At 37.4% G+C, this 15,269-nt stretch overlaps 1 protein-coding gene across 4 annotated transcripts in view; it reads right to left on the reverse strand.

Annotated features, from left to right (window-relative positions):
• Window positions 1-13,248: 13,248 nt before the first annotated feature.
• Window positions 13,249-15,269, reverse strand: part of RalGPS (Ral GEF with PH domain and SH3 binding motif) — a 180,902-nt gene continuing 178,881 nt past the window's right edge. For all 4 annotated transcript variants that reach the window (XM_089103890.1, XM_089103889.1, XM_089103888.1 and 1 more), the window contains one exon: window positions 13,249-13,465. In XM_089103890.1, the coding sequence (XP_088960016.1) occupies window positions 13,344-13,465 (122 nt within the window). In that variant the 3' untranslated portion in view covers window positions 13,249-13,343. The remainder of the gene's footprint in view (window positions 13,466-15,269) is intronic.

A 15,269-nucleotide genomic window follows, 5' to 3' on the forward strand; every position in this document is an offset into this window, starting at 1 on the left:
TATACAGCACTGGAAATGCCGATTAGACCAGGTAAGCCCCCCACCTAAAATTCAGCCTATGTGCGCCCAGGGGGGGGGGGGGTTGTCATGTTCAAAGACACAATTACTAGAACTTTCAACTGCCCTGAACAAAATGGGTGTCTAAAAATTTTGATTGAATGCCTTAGGGGAAATTAGGGGGGTGGGGAGCTGGTTCCCCTCCAATCACTTTCGACGTTTCAATTTCCAATCGAATGAGCTCCTTTTGAAGTTTTTAGACAACTCCTTCTATACGAAGTGCCTTGATAAAAAAAAAAAAAAAAAAAAAAAAAACCCATCACTCTTTACTTAGGCAGCACTATTGCGCTGGCTGTGATATCGCATTTTTTTTTATCGCATCTGGCTGTGATAGCCCCTTTTGAAGTTTATAGACAACTCCTTCTATACGAAGTGCCTTGGTCTAAAAAAAAACAAAAAAACAAAAACAAAACAAACACATCACCCTTTACTTAGGCAGCACTATTGCGCTGGCTGTGATATCGCATTTTTTTATACAATTTTATATGTTTATCTTAATTTTTTTAGATAATTTTTTATAGTGTACTTCTATAGCCGTTCCTAGGTTGGTGGGTCCCGGGGAAAAATTAATTGCAGCCCTCCCCCTCCCGACTCAAATATAAGCAATAAAAGCTGAATCAAATTGAATAACTTGATCAAAGTAGGCAACTGGGTTGAGGAGGAGAGTGCACAGTTGTGATGGTCTCAAGCCCTTTGGAGCCGTAATGAGTTATCATAGGCAACACAATAGCGCTACCTAAATAAAGAGCAATGTGGGCACAATCTAATATTTATTTTGATTTTATTTTTTGGTTTGTCTTAGACCAGGGCACTTCGTATTTAAGGAATTGTCGTATAAACTTCAAAAAGGGATAATGCCCTTTTTAACAGTGGAAAGTGATTAGAGGGCAACTAAACCCGATCCCATTCCCACTATTTCCCCAGCAATGGCCATTTGTTGTCGTAGAAACTTCGAATAGGGCTCATTCAATTGAAAACTGAGACGGCTAGTGCCCGTCTTAATAGTTGAAAGTGATCGGAGGGCACTCAACCCCTCCTACGCCCACCATTTTCCCAAACATATCCAATTAAAATTTTGAGATAGCCATTTTGTTCAGCGTAGTTAAAAGGTAAGGGTTATAAGTTATGAGTGAATGAATTTATTGTATACCCGTCAAGTTTAGACAAGAAACACAGAAGGAGCAAACATAAAAGAAAATAAGAAAATGAAGAACAAAAAGACGCTTCAACAGAAACAATAATGAAAAAGAAAGAAAAACAAAACAAGGCACTTACACTTAACCTAACAAGGAGAAAAGGAAATTCACATTACTGATGGAAACTACTGGGTTAGTATGGGCCACCACAGATGAGTTTGACGATTATTATTGTAGCATTATCTATTATATTGCTTGTGCTTGCTTATATATTGCTTGTGTATGCTTTTGCTTATATTGCTTGCTTGTGCTTATTGTGCTTATTTTATTATAGGTGCTTGGGTCTAAATTAAACTATTGAATCAAAGAATTCTACATGGTGTCAGAAGTCATTATTATAAGTTAACCATCAATCAACTGGAACACCGATGATCTCGCTTCTGAATGGACCAAGTTCGAGAGTCATGCAACACTGATGTGCGAAGGTCCCCTTGCTGAAAATTCAGAGAAAGTGCTATGTGCCTACCTTCTCATATGGGTTGGTAATCAAGAGCGAGAGATATTCAGCACATTCGAGCTCACAGAAGCAGATAAAGACAAATTCAAGGTGTATTTGAAAAAGTTCAGAGAGTATGCAGCCCCTAAGAAAAACCAAGTGTTCTCACGCTACATCTTCCAAAAGCGAGACCAAAGAGACACTGAAAATGTTGAGAAATACATAACAGAACTAATAATTCTAGTCAAACAATGTGGATAGACTGATGAAAGTGGGACGGTGAGAGACAAAATAGTATGTGGAGTGACAAATCCTAGACTGCGTGAGAAACTCTTGAGAATTGGTGACAGTCTCACACTTACCCAAGCTGTCACAATTTGTCGTGCACATGAATTGACCCAAGCGCAACTCAAAACATTTGAACAGAAAGAAATCAAGCAAGAAGTGGATGCCATTTCAAAAAGCAAATACTATCCGCCTCAAAAGAATGCAGAGTGCTACTTCTGTGGTGGTACATACTCTCTCTAACACATATGCCCGGCTAAAGGAAAACTATGCTCAAAGTCCAAAAAAAGTAACCACTTCGCCAAAGTCTGCAAAGCAAGGAAGTGAATGCTGTTGGCAACGGTGCAACAGAGAGCCCTAGTTTCACTAGTGAATTGCAAAATCAGGAAGAAACCGAGGTATTTCTATATGCAATTGGAAAAGACTCCAGCAGTGATGAAGTTTTTGCAGAAATATCTGTCAGTAGAGAGCTGAAGATCAAATTTAAGGTTGACATTGGTGCTCAGGTCAACAAACTCCCACCTCAATACTTAAGTAAACTGTCAGAAAAGCCAAAGCTAACCAAAGCCACTCAACGACTCACCAGCTACTGTGGGTCAGCCATACCCTACCTTGGGGTATGCAGCCTGTCATGCAGCTACCAAAATGGACCTATACAATCACTTGCATTCTACATAGTCAAATCAAATACCACACCCATAATTGGCCTCAAGACAAGCAAAGACCTGAACCTGATCAAGCTTGTTTTGAACATTGAACAGTCTCCAGAAGCTGAAAAAGTTGATGTGTTTAAGGGCATAGGGAAAGTTGAAACAGAATGCAAGATACGTTTGAAGGACAATGCAACCCCAACTGTACACCCAGCTAGAAAAGTACCACTAGCCATGCAAGAGAAGCTAAAAAATGAAGTAGATAGGTTGGAATAGGTTGGAGTCGGATAACACTTTTCCGTTAATTCAACAATAAAAATCAACTCGAACAGCTTGCAGAGAGCAGTGGAGACAAGGCGAAAGGATGAGCACTGTGTGTACAGCTTGCCTTTCTTTGGTATTGGTGTTAAATCCCCAACTCGGAAAGTAGGCGGTACCACTCCCTGAATAAAAAAAAAATCTGCATTAGCAGTTGTATATGATTTCGGGGCTGAATTCGGAGCATTGCACTTATACGATCAATACCCAAAGACGATTTTCGCTTCAGGTGTTTAATAGCACATTCGACAGCCGAAAGAAGGACGACAATATCATTAGGAGGGATCCCAGCAAAAAATATATCTAATTACTTCTCAACCTTCCGCTTCAAACCCGCATCCGGAAGCGAGAACTCCGACTCGAAGTGGGCATACCACTCCAAGGCCGGGATATCACCCACGGGCACCAGTGAGGTGAAGGAGGCTGCCGATCAGAGCAACAACTTCTACGGCTCATTCGGTCTTTGACTTATCCTTGCAAAAGTCTCCATAACTATTTTTGTACGATGTTTAGCTAAACTATTAGCGAACGCTTTCTTTGTTGATTTGCGAATCTGGTTTACGACACCCTGCTTTGGCTGGCCGCAATCCTTCCAAATATAAAACCAGAATTTAGCTCACAAGCATGACTCGACCAGAGCCGTATTTTCAGGCTATTTCTGGACGATGCCGGTTCTAATACGAGTAAGAAGTACTGCAGCGCTCTCATCAGTTAGAAGTGCGTGGCATATTTCAGCGCAGTAAACGTTCAGCGAAGTTCTAACTTCCTCGAGTTGTAGTGAATTACGGCATAGTAGGTGAAATGGGGGATAGATTTATGAAGAATAGCATCTGATATTTCAATAAATTTATTTCTGTATTTTACTCCACTCCCTACGTGAAGTTTGTTTTTGTGATTGTATTGGGACATCAATTCGCTGTTTTTTTTTGGGAGGGGGTAAGTATTTCAAAACCAGCAGTGATAGGTAGGTGATCTGACAGTTTTTAGTTGGTTAGTACTGATGCAATTGGGATAGATAGACTATGGGAAGCAACTAAGTGATCAAGATTAGACGTGCTTAAAAATGCGTGGATAAAAGTGAAAGGGCAATCTTTCATAATAATCTCACAATAATCATAAAAAAAACTGCGAAGGAGGGACCCACGAGATGACCGGCTATCAGAAGCTAAATCACAGTTGAAATCATCTAGTATAACACTTGGAATATGTAAAAGCTTAAATTTGTCCAGACACGACAACAGCCTACCGCAAGCAAGGGCAAAATTCCGCTGAGATTGATCATCGCGATAATCTACCGGCATATACATATCAATGATAATACAATTCTCTGCACGAAGCGCAACAAACTGATCACATTCGTAAAAAATACTTGCTTTTAAACAACTTATAAAAAGGATTGTATTCGCTGAATTTTCATTTATATTCCACGAGAAAACTGAGAGCTTATTGACCATTTCGGGAGGAAGAGCTACGCTTTAACAGTTTCTTGTTTTCTGGAGACGAAACGTGATAGCATGTATGTTTGTTGGAGTTGCAGTTAAGGCAGCGGATTGTCCTCTGACATGGTGTAGCAGTGCTACTAGAATGCTCTTTGCTGTAGCACCTTCTACACACCTCAGGCTTTGAGCATTGGCTAGCCAAATGCCCTACACCATGACACCTGTCGCAGCATCGCGGCAGAAACTGGAATTCCTCAATATGAAAAAGTTCAAGACCGATTTTGATTGGGTTAAAAAAAGGATTTTTGAGAGCTACTTTGGTCGAGTAGTACAGTTTGTAAACGTTAGTGCTGCCACATCGGACTACTTTAACACAGTCTTGAGACAATGACGCCAGGACATCTGGAGACGTGGAGGTGGGTATACGCTTTACAATGCCGATAAACTGGGACGTCTGAATTTGAGCTTCAGCATTGTGCTGCTCGTTCAAGGCTGTTTTGTTCTTCTCGGCAACTTGTTTCGAAGGGACTATTAGACGCCATTCTTTACTATTTCGCCTTATTAATGAAGAGTCAGCAAACTGTTCATCGGGAGCTAAGTTCACAATGAAGTCTTTCCGCTTTACTGAACAGTCCAACCTCGGTGGGCATACTTTTCACAATAACGGAGTACGTAGGTTTTTTGCTTGGCTAGGAACAGTAGAACAAGATGGTTGAGGCCATGCAATTGGACCTGATTTAAGCTGCTCAGCAGCACCGTCCAGTTTTTTGCACGTTTCGTTTAGCTTCGCCGTGATTGTAGATACAATTACATCCCCACAGTTTGGCACTTCCTGCGGTTCGAAGATTACAAATTTCGGGAGTTCCTTTTTATCTTTGTCGCATTTCCAGATCACTTTCGCAATATCAACAACATTATCATAGTTTTTCTTGTTTTCGCGCATTCTCTCGTCGAAACCTGTAACCTTGTAGAATTTCCAAAGTATTCTCGCTTCCATAATCTCCTCTCGTGTAAAGAACTCAGTTGCTTTATTCGCAAAATTTTCCGTCTTGACTCCTTTACTCATCGAGCGAGTAAGATAGTTCAAGAAATCATTCCACACCAGATTAGTTGCGTCTCCCATTTGCAATCGAAAGTCAGTCCAATTTGTCGTACAACCAAAATCAAAATCCAAACACTAATAAGCGAGCGAAGCGTAGGATCCTGCCATTTATTCCCCGCAGTTTAAGAGAGACACACTCCTGGCAGGTACTACGACGCTTCCTTCAGGTTACCTCCCCTCTTCAGCTCGCTTATTATTAAAATTTACGAAAATAATTATTTAATCAGTCATAATAATTATTACCATAGGATTGTCTTTCACTTGTATAATCAGTATAGTGGTTACAGTGACGGTGACGTAGATGTAATCTGAGAACTTATAATGTAATCTGAGAATTTATTGAGGGCCACTGTAATAATTGTGAAATATTGGTCAGGATTTTCATATCTATGAAACGGAAACTCACTGATTTAATACTGTTCATAAAATACCCCATTTACGATGTTATCACTTTGAACTCTGAATCGAAACTGATTCTTATGCCCACACACCTTGTGTTCTCCCGAAATGCATCTAACAGAAATTTTGAGATGACCATTTGTTGTCATAGAAACTTCAAATAAGGCTCATTCGATTGGAAATTGAAAGAGCTAGTGCCCTTTTTAATAGTCAAAAGTGAATGGAGGGCAACAAGCCCCCGCCCTACGCCCATCAATTCCCAAAACACATCTAATCAAAATCCTGAGATAGTCATTTTGTTCAACGTAGTTGAAAGGTCTGGAAATTATGTCTTTGAGGATGACAACCCCCCCCCCCCCACAGCCCTCAGCGGAAGGGTTGTAAGTTATGCCCAAAGGGGATAAAAGGTTGTTATAAAAACAGTGGTCATAGAAACTCCGGAGCGGGCTCATTGGATTGAAGATCAGATGTTCTACTACCCCTTTTAAGAGTCAAAGCAATCGGGGGTAGCCCCGCCCCCCCCTCCCTCGTGTTTTCCCAAAATGCATCCGATAGAAATTTTGAGATAGGCATTTGTTCGAAAATGGTCCAAAGATCGTATAAAAAAGCCTTTGGTGTTGAAAGAATCCCCAAGAGTCTGGGGGTAAGGTTGTAAGTTATGACCCAGGGGCATAACAGTTTCATGGAAGGGGTGGTCGCGGAACTTTAGAAGAGGCTCATTTGATTGGAAATGCATAGTTCTAGTTCCCTTTTAAAAGTCAAATATGATGGATGGTTCTTATTAGTCCCTCTCCCTTACATTCTTTTTTCCAGAAACGCATTCAATTGAAATTACGAGATATCCATTTTCTTACCAATAGTCCAAACACCATGTAAAAACATCTTTAGGGTGGATACAATCCCCCAGAGCCTATGGGCAAGGGTTGTAAGTTATTACCCGGGGCGTATAAAGTTTTTATGAAACGGGTGGTCGTATAAACTTAGATCGGATGGAGCTCATGTGATTGGAAGTCGGAAGTTTTAGTGCCCTATTTAAGAGTCAACAGTGGATGGAGGGCAATCAGCCCCACTAAGCCTATCATTCTCCAAAACATCCAATCAAAATTTTAAGAGAGCTATTTTGTTCAGCATTGTTGAAGTGGCCATTGATTAGGTCTTGAGGGATGTCAACCTTTCCACAGTCCTCAGGACTGTAAGTTAGGCAATTCGTTCATTGTTTAAACATAGTATTTGTTGTTGAGAAAGGTATGCATGTTTGAATTTTCTTTTCCAAAAAGACGAAGGGCATTCAGGTGAGCTTTTCAGAGAATGTTGAGGAGAGTTTGAACTAACTCAAAACCTGTTATGTGTATATGGATTGTCAAAAAGGCGTAACACAGCAATAACTGAGTATATTAATTTGGAAAATTCAGGAAGTGATAATACTGCTACAACTATCACTACTACTACTACCACACTACTCCATTTACAGTATTGAGGGTACATTTGAACGAAATCAAAAGACACTATGTGGATGGACATTGTCAAAATAACGTATCTCAACAATTGATTTGGGTATTAAGTTGGAACTTTCAGAGACTGCTTACAGGGGAAGATCGTCTCACCAAAAGACAATATGTGCACATTACTCCTAATTATACTATTACTGCTACATTTACTACTACTACTACTACTTCTATTTCAACTACTTCTAAGGCTAAGAACACTAAGATGAGAATTTCAAGAGGTATATGAACATACAGTTTATCAAAAGAACTTATCAGCAATGTCACAGCAATGGCTAATTGCATTAAGTTGGAACTTCCAGGACTTGATGAGAGGGATGTTCTACTGACCAAAAGGCAATATGTTAATGCTAGTAGCAGTACCGATATTCAATATTATTACTATTAATATCAATACTACTACTATGACTACTATTACGACTATGTCTAGGAGTATGAAGGCGAAATTATCAAGAAATTTTGAGGGGGGAAGGTGAACTGAATCACAACATGCCCTTTTATGCAGGTTGTCAAAAGGGTGTAACAACAATATCTTAGGAAAAGTTTGATGTGTGAAGTTGAAACAAACAGGGCTTGTTGTGAGGGATGTTGAACTAACCAGAAGAAAATATTTACATCCTAATGCTACAGCATCTACTCATACTACTACCACTGTTGCTATTATTACTACTACTGCCACTAAAGTTTAGGCTACTGCTATTAATTCTACTGCTACTACTACTACTACTCCTATTAAAACTAAGGGTATTAAGACAAAAGATTTGGGGTACATAGAAACTGTATGGAACTAATTCGAACATACTATGCCACTTAGGTTATCAAGCGGACGCATCAGAAATGCCTTAGGAACGGTTGATGGTATTAGGCTGAAACTTTCAGCGTGTGTTGAAGGGGATGTTGAAGAAACCAAAGATGCTATGCGCATACTGCTACAATTATTGCTACTGCACAAGTTAAGGGTATTAAGATGAAGCTTTTAAGGAATATTTAAGTGCTACTGCTACTACTACTACTACTCCTATTAAAACTAAGGGTATTAAGACAAAAGATTTGGGGTACATAGAAACTGTATGGAACTAATTCGAACATACTATGCCACTTAGGTTATCAAGCGGACGCATCAGAAATGCTTCAGGAACGGTTGATGGTATTAAGCTGAAACTTACAGTGTGTGTTGGAGGGCATGTTGAAGAAACCAAAGATGCTATGCGCATAATTGCTACTGCACAAGTTAAGGGTATTAAGATGAAGCTTTTAAGGAATATTTAAGTGGACGTTGAACCGAATCAAAATAAACTATGAGCATGTGGGCTTTCATAAAGGTGACAAAGCAATATCTGAAGAGCAGCTTTTATTAAGTTAAACCTTTATTGGTAAGTTGTGAATGATTTTGAAATAGCCAGAAGGCACTATGTGTATATTTTTGATACTACAACTACAGTTACTATAACTAATGACGCTAGGGGTATTAAGGTGAAACTCTTAGGGAACGTTTAGGAAGAGTTTCAGATTAAACGAAAAAACTGTAGGCATGCAGGTTTTCAAAAAGGCATATAATCTATAATAGCCATAAATATCAAAGTAACTTTTAAAGCAGCTAATGCGATTCAAAATTAAAAATTATGGTGCCCTTTTTAAGAGTAAAAAGAGATTGGAGGGCAAGCAGCCCTTCTCTCAAGCCCATTCATTTTCAACCCATCCAGTCAAAATTTTGAGACAGCCATTTTGTTCAGCATAGTAGAACGGTCCAGCAACTGTTATCAGGGATATTGGTGGCATTTCAACTTCTCCCCCAAGTATGCAATTGGCACATTAAGCTTTCAAACTAAGTGTAGTTTTAAATTAACTCAAAAGGCATTGTGTTTGTGGTTGCCAATAACATACCTCAGCAATATATCGAGAACGACTGGGGGTATTAAGTTGAAGCTTTTGGGACTACTACTATCATTACTTATAATCTTATAATTTAAATAAAACAAAATGAGTATGTGTCCAGGTTGTCAAAGAGCATATATAGAATCTTTTGGAAATGATATTAAGTTTCATTTTTCAGGTCAACTTCAGGTGTTATAAAATTTAATTGAAAATACTGTTTGTGCCAGGATTAAAAATTGTTGAAAAAGTTTCTCTGACATACAACTAGCAACCCAAACTATGGATTCTTATAGACCCCCCCCCCAAACAAAAAAAAAATCTAAAATATGAAAAAGACTATGTCAATAAAAAAAAAAACGAACAGAAACTAACTTCAAATTTTTTTCCAGAAAACGAGTTTTTCAAAGAAAAGTAAAGATCTCCATTAAACCAAAACTGAACAGAAATACATTCAAATAATCTTCCCAGCGTAGAACTCCCAAAAATCACCATCAATAAATAAATGAAACCGAAAACGAATAGTAATTAAAGTAAATAACCGAGTCAAACACAAAACGAGCAAAAATAACATGAATAGGGCGATGACCCCCATGCCTTCTCTGGATTAGAACATAATTTGCGCTTTACTGAAAAAAAATACGTTTTAAATATTTTCGCTTTTTTACTTTCATAAATAAAACATTATCCAAACTTTAAGGAATAAATATTCCTGATAAATATCAGGAATAAATTAAAAAGACAATTCAAGGTCATTTGTTTTTTTATTATTTTTCAGTAAAGCACAAATTATGTTCTCTTCTAATAAGGATAAAAGGATAAGACAATATTGCACATTCTGCACATTCTGCACATTCTGCTCTTCAACATAAATCCTCCTCTTCCTCTTCAAACCCTCTTTCAACATAAGTCCTCTTTTGGGATTGGGGTTTGGGAAAAATCAGAAAAAGGAAAGAAGAAAAATATTATTTGTGCGTTTCGCAAGGAAGAAGTGTATGAATTATATTATGTAGGTATTTTTGAAGACCACAATGCGTTTCCATGGCAAACAAATAACATTTCGATAGGGACAAATCATTTTATTTAACAATGAAACAAAAAAAAAAAAAATCTCTGGATATTTCGGTCAAAATATACAGTGGTCGTCATCAGCAGATAAACACATAATCAGCAGATAGATTTTATCTGCTGATGACCGCCACTGTATGTAACCGGAATATCCAGAGATTTTGTTGTTGTTTCACTGTCAACTAAAATGATTTGTCCCTCAACAGTTATTTGTGAATCCTATTATATTATTGTTGAAGATGGTGTTTGTTTAGTGGATTTATCAAATGAGCTCCGTAACAAGCTTTTGCTTCAGGAAGGAAGACTATTTTCTTTTTTGATTTTGTATGGCCATTTATTAATAAAGAATAACAACATGCGACTAAATTAATAAATTATGCATACCAGAACGAGCTCCTACAAGCCAATTCAATGAAGCGCGGGGGGGGGGGGAGGGTGTAATCTGGCTTATCTAACCTGGTCATTCAGTCAGCTCTAATGGCTTAACTTTTTACTGGGTATAACATTCTGAGCTGTACTGTATATATATATATAATAACCAGGAAAAAATTGGCAGAAAAAAAAAAATCATGAAAACCAAGTCCATTCTATAATAAAGTTTCGATTATTTTTCTATATTCAACCCCATAAGCAAACACTAACAAATTCAGGGTATTTTTTCAAAGACCAAAAATGCTTCTTTTTTGCTGTTTGTTTCATAGACTTGGTCAACTTGGCATCTGAAGGGCTACACTAGATAATATTTCGAAACTGCAAGAATTTTAAGCAGTTTTATGAGTAGAAACTCTGAGCAGAAATTTGTGAACAGAAATTTGAATTTCACATATCGATTCCACGGTTGTTGCTGTTGTTTAGCAAAAATACACATCAATTTACACGACTGTTCAGAAAATCAATTTACACGGCTGTTTCATATTGTAGAGAAAAAAAAAATGCCTAGTTACCGTTAAAAACGAATTATTGAACTTTGTAAATTGCTTGAAAAGGCAACTAAAATTGGCTTAAATCGACAAATAAATTACTTGCGAATACTGCTCCTGTGTGAATGCTTGTGTCAACAAAGTTGGTGGTGAGACTTTTTTCTCTTATGAAATCCAAGTGCACCGTAGCCAGGAATCGGATACAGAGAAGGGGAGGCAAGAATTAAGCCACTTAAGCCGAGAGGGTTCAACCAAAAACATTTATAGCCATTATTTAATAATACAAAAAAGATATTTTAAACTTAATCTTCGAAATTTATTGAAGGGGGGGGGAGACATCGGAAGGGCGGTAATGGGTCTGTTAGAAACAAGAAGAATTAAAAAAAATGTTTAAAAATAGGGAAATGAGAAATATTCCCGTTTAAATTTTGGTTAAATTTTTAAATTTTGGTACAACTTGCACCCCCAATCCTCGGGAGATTTCCTGTCGGCGCTCATGACAGAAGGAAGGTATTTAAAATATCGAGTCTTTCTGTCCTAGGGATATAATTTTAATTCACTTGGCTTTATTCCAACTCAGCCTTACTACCACTCTGATGATAAACATTTATATCATTTTTCGAAAAAAAATTATTGCAACGAAAAATGTTTCTGCTTATAGACCAAAGTCTGAGATATGACAAATAGTATTTAGCTTATATACCGAAGAGTAGTAAAGAAACAAACTACTACTACTACTAACAACTCATCGCAGCACCAAGCCGCCTGAGGCCAACATAGCTACGCATGCTCCTCCTCCATCCCAATCTATTGAAAGCCACGCTTTTTACACCCACCCATGAAGTTTCTATTTCCTTTAAATCTTTCCTTATGGCGTCCTCCGACCCCAGACGGGGACGACCTGCTTTCTGTTTAACCCTAGATGGTTGGCCGAAAAGAACAATCTTCGGCAATCTGTCATCCTTCATTCGCACAACATGCCCCAACCACCTCAACCTTTCTTTCATTATAGACCTAGAAAGCGGTATTGAACCACATTTTTCATATAGCCTATTGTTTGAAATATGGTCAGTCAGCCGGGTATCCAGAACAATCCTTAAGCAATTTCTCTGGAAAACATCTAGCAAATCTTCATCCACTTTTCGGAGCGTCCATGCTTCAGAGCCATATTTGACCACTGTCATCACTGTAGCTTCTAAGATTCTAATCTTGGTTTGTATACTTATCTTCCTATTCTTCCAGACTCTTTTTAACTGTGAAAAAACATCCTGAGACTTGGCTATTCTGTTTTTAACATCTTCACTGATCCCATCCTCTTTACTAATAATACTACCAAGGTAAATGAAGCTTCCCACCTGGTCAATCTTTTCATTACCCAACGTCACCTTTTCATTTTCACTTATTCCTAGCCTTAGTGACTTAGTCTTCCTAACATTAATTTTCAACCCTATTCTAGCACCCTGAACTAGCAAAACCTCTAAAACTTCATTCATTTTGCTCACACTTTCATCTAGGATGCTTAAATCATCAACATAATCTAAGTCCAGGAGACTTTTTCCTCCCCATTTGATTCCGTGGTCTCCCATTGCCTTTCCTGTGCTCCTTAAAACAAAGTCCATCAAAATAATCCATATAAAGGGGGATAGAGCACAGATCTGCTTAACTCCAGATTTAATACAAAACCAGCTGCTAACCTCATTTCTTATCTTAACCGCAGCAGTGTTATTCTCGTACATAGCACTAATCACTTTAATGTATTTTTCTGGTATACCATACAACGAAAAATCTTTTACTAAAGCTCTTCTATCGACTGAATCGAACGCTTGCTCATAATCTATAAAACTGAGGACCAAAGGTGTTTAATAGACTCTTTAGGCGAAAAATATAGTGCCGGAGTAGCAGTAAGGCCAAATTGGAGTGCTGCCAACTAATAAATTCATTAGGATCCAAAGACATCTATAAAAATGAGCTAATCTCAAAATATTTCTACAACAATTCGTACATTGATCACGCACTATCTTGAGCAAAGTATAAAACTTAAACAAAACAAAATCAATAGAAAGACGAAAAGGGCTTTTCTAGGCCTTTCAAAATGTCTAGAATTCAATTAAGTCTGAAGTAACAGAATCTTCCCTTGAAGTTCGACTAGCTAATGTCAATTTATCTAACCAATTATTTGCTGCAGTGGAATCAGCAACTCTGTATTTATACACATCGCCTGAAAGAAATGAAGAAACATAAATTAAAATAATTAAAATTAAAACTGAATATTGGAATTAATTGAAAAGCAAACAAAATAAACTGAATAAAACATATGTTGCTTATTAAAAACAAAATAAAAAAATTAGGATCCCCTATGCCTTTGATGTTTTTTTTTTACTTAACAGATTGTAGCCTAGAATTGTGATTTGTTTCTCTTTTTTAGTCCAAGGTTTAAGGAAAAAAAAGGGGGGGGGGGGGGCGCTGCCCACATTTTTTTTTATTGACAGATTTACACAAATGCAAGTGGAAACTGCAGTACTCTGTCATTATGTGAATGAAAATCAAACTGAACGGAATTGAACCTGAACTCAACCGAAACTGAATCACATTGATGTGATGGAAAAATTCATCTACATAGTGAAAAAATTCATCTATATAGTGAAAGAAAAAATTCATCACATAGTGGCAGATTTTTTTATCTGTCACTATGTGACTATGTGACAGATGTGACATGTGACTATGTGACAGACTATCTGTCACATAGTGACAGATAGTCTGTCACTATGTGACAGATGAAAAATCAAACCGAACCCATCACATTGATGTTAATCAGTGGCTTCAATTCACGGAAATTTAGGAAGAGGGGCAAAATGTATTTTTCAAAATGTAGCGGCGGGCGATTTATTCGATTTTCGAAAAAAAATCAATGAAAATACCCCCAAAAAGAGTATTTTTCGAAATATAGGGGTGGGAGAACTAGCGGGGTACATGCCCCTCGGCCCCCCTAAAGTTAATCCACTGACGTTAAAATTAAATTCCATAATTTCTTACTAAACAGCTGTTTTTAATGTTTCTCAAAATATTCCTCTGATACAGAGAAACATACAGAAATATTTGTTTTCTTTTTAATTTATTTGTGTTTTTTTTGTTGGTTTTGTTATGTCTATGTTCTGTTTTCTTTTTCTATGGCCCGATGGCTTTTTTAGAAATACATACATACATACATACATAAGTTATATAGAAAACTTTAGAGAATGGCGGGCCAATAAATGCATCCAGAGACAGCAATTTGACATTTACTAGGATGCTGAGGATTTATTTTTTCGTTTAAGCCTAGATTAAATTTATGAAAAAAATCATAATATCTACATTCTGATATTGATTTTTGACGCAAGATATTACATAACATAAAAATAACTGAAACCTGAGCGTTCGAGAAACATATAGAGGAAAAGAAGAATTCAAAACGAATAGAAAAATATAGTCAACAGAATACAAGATGTAGTCCAAGTTTTTGGATAATTTTATACACACGACACAAATTGTGCAATCATTCAGGGTTTAAAACAACATTGCTACGTCAGTATCACCCCTACTTCCCCTACTACAAAAGGTGGAACCAGTTTGGATGTTATTTGCACCAACCTTAAAACCTTTTACAATTTTCCATCTACCCTTCCCCCCCTCGGTGGTAGCTATCATTTCATGCTACATTTGAAACCACTGCTAGTTTTTAAAACAAATTACTCAGTTTCTGAATTGTCGAACCGACCAATAACAAGTCAAAGTCCTTTTGATTTTGGATCTTGGACTGCGTCTAAGAGTTGGGATGATGTTTTGTCGTGTCTAAATCTTAATTTAAAGGTTAGTTTCAAACAAAATTAATGATAAAATAACCAAAATTGTTTCCCAGAGGTTACCAAGAAGGTATGTTCCTCATATAAACCTTACATTAATGTAAAAATAAAAAAACTAATCCATTTGAAACTAAAACTTTTTCGCATCAGAAATAAAGAGGATGCCTTAACCCTTCGTAAACA

This window comes from Artemia sp. Qi Xiang Cuo, chromosome 18, assembly GCF_049724085.1.
Source record: "Artemia sp. Qi Xiang Cuo chromosome 18, ASM4972408v1, whole genome shotgun sequence".
Taxonomy (NCBI): domain Eukaryota; kingdom Metazoa; phylum Arthropoda; class Branchiopoda; order Anostraca; family Artemiidae; genus Artemia; species Artemia sp. Qi Xiang Cuo.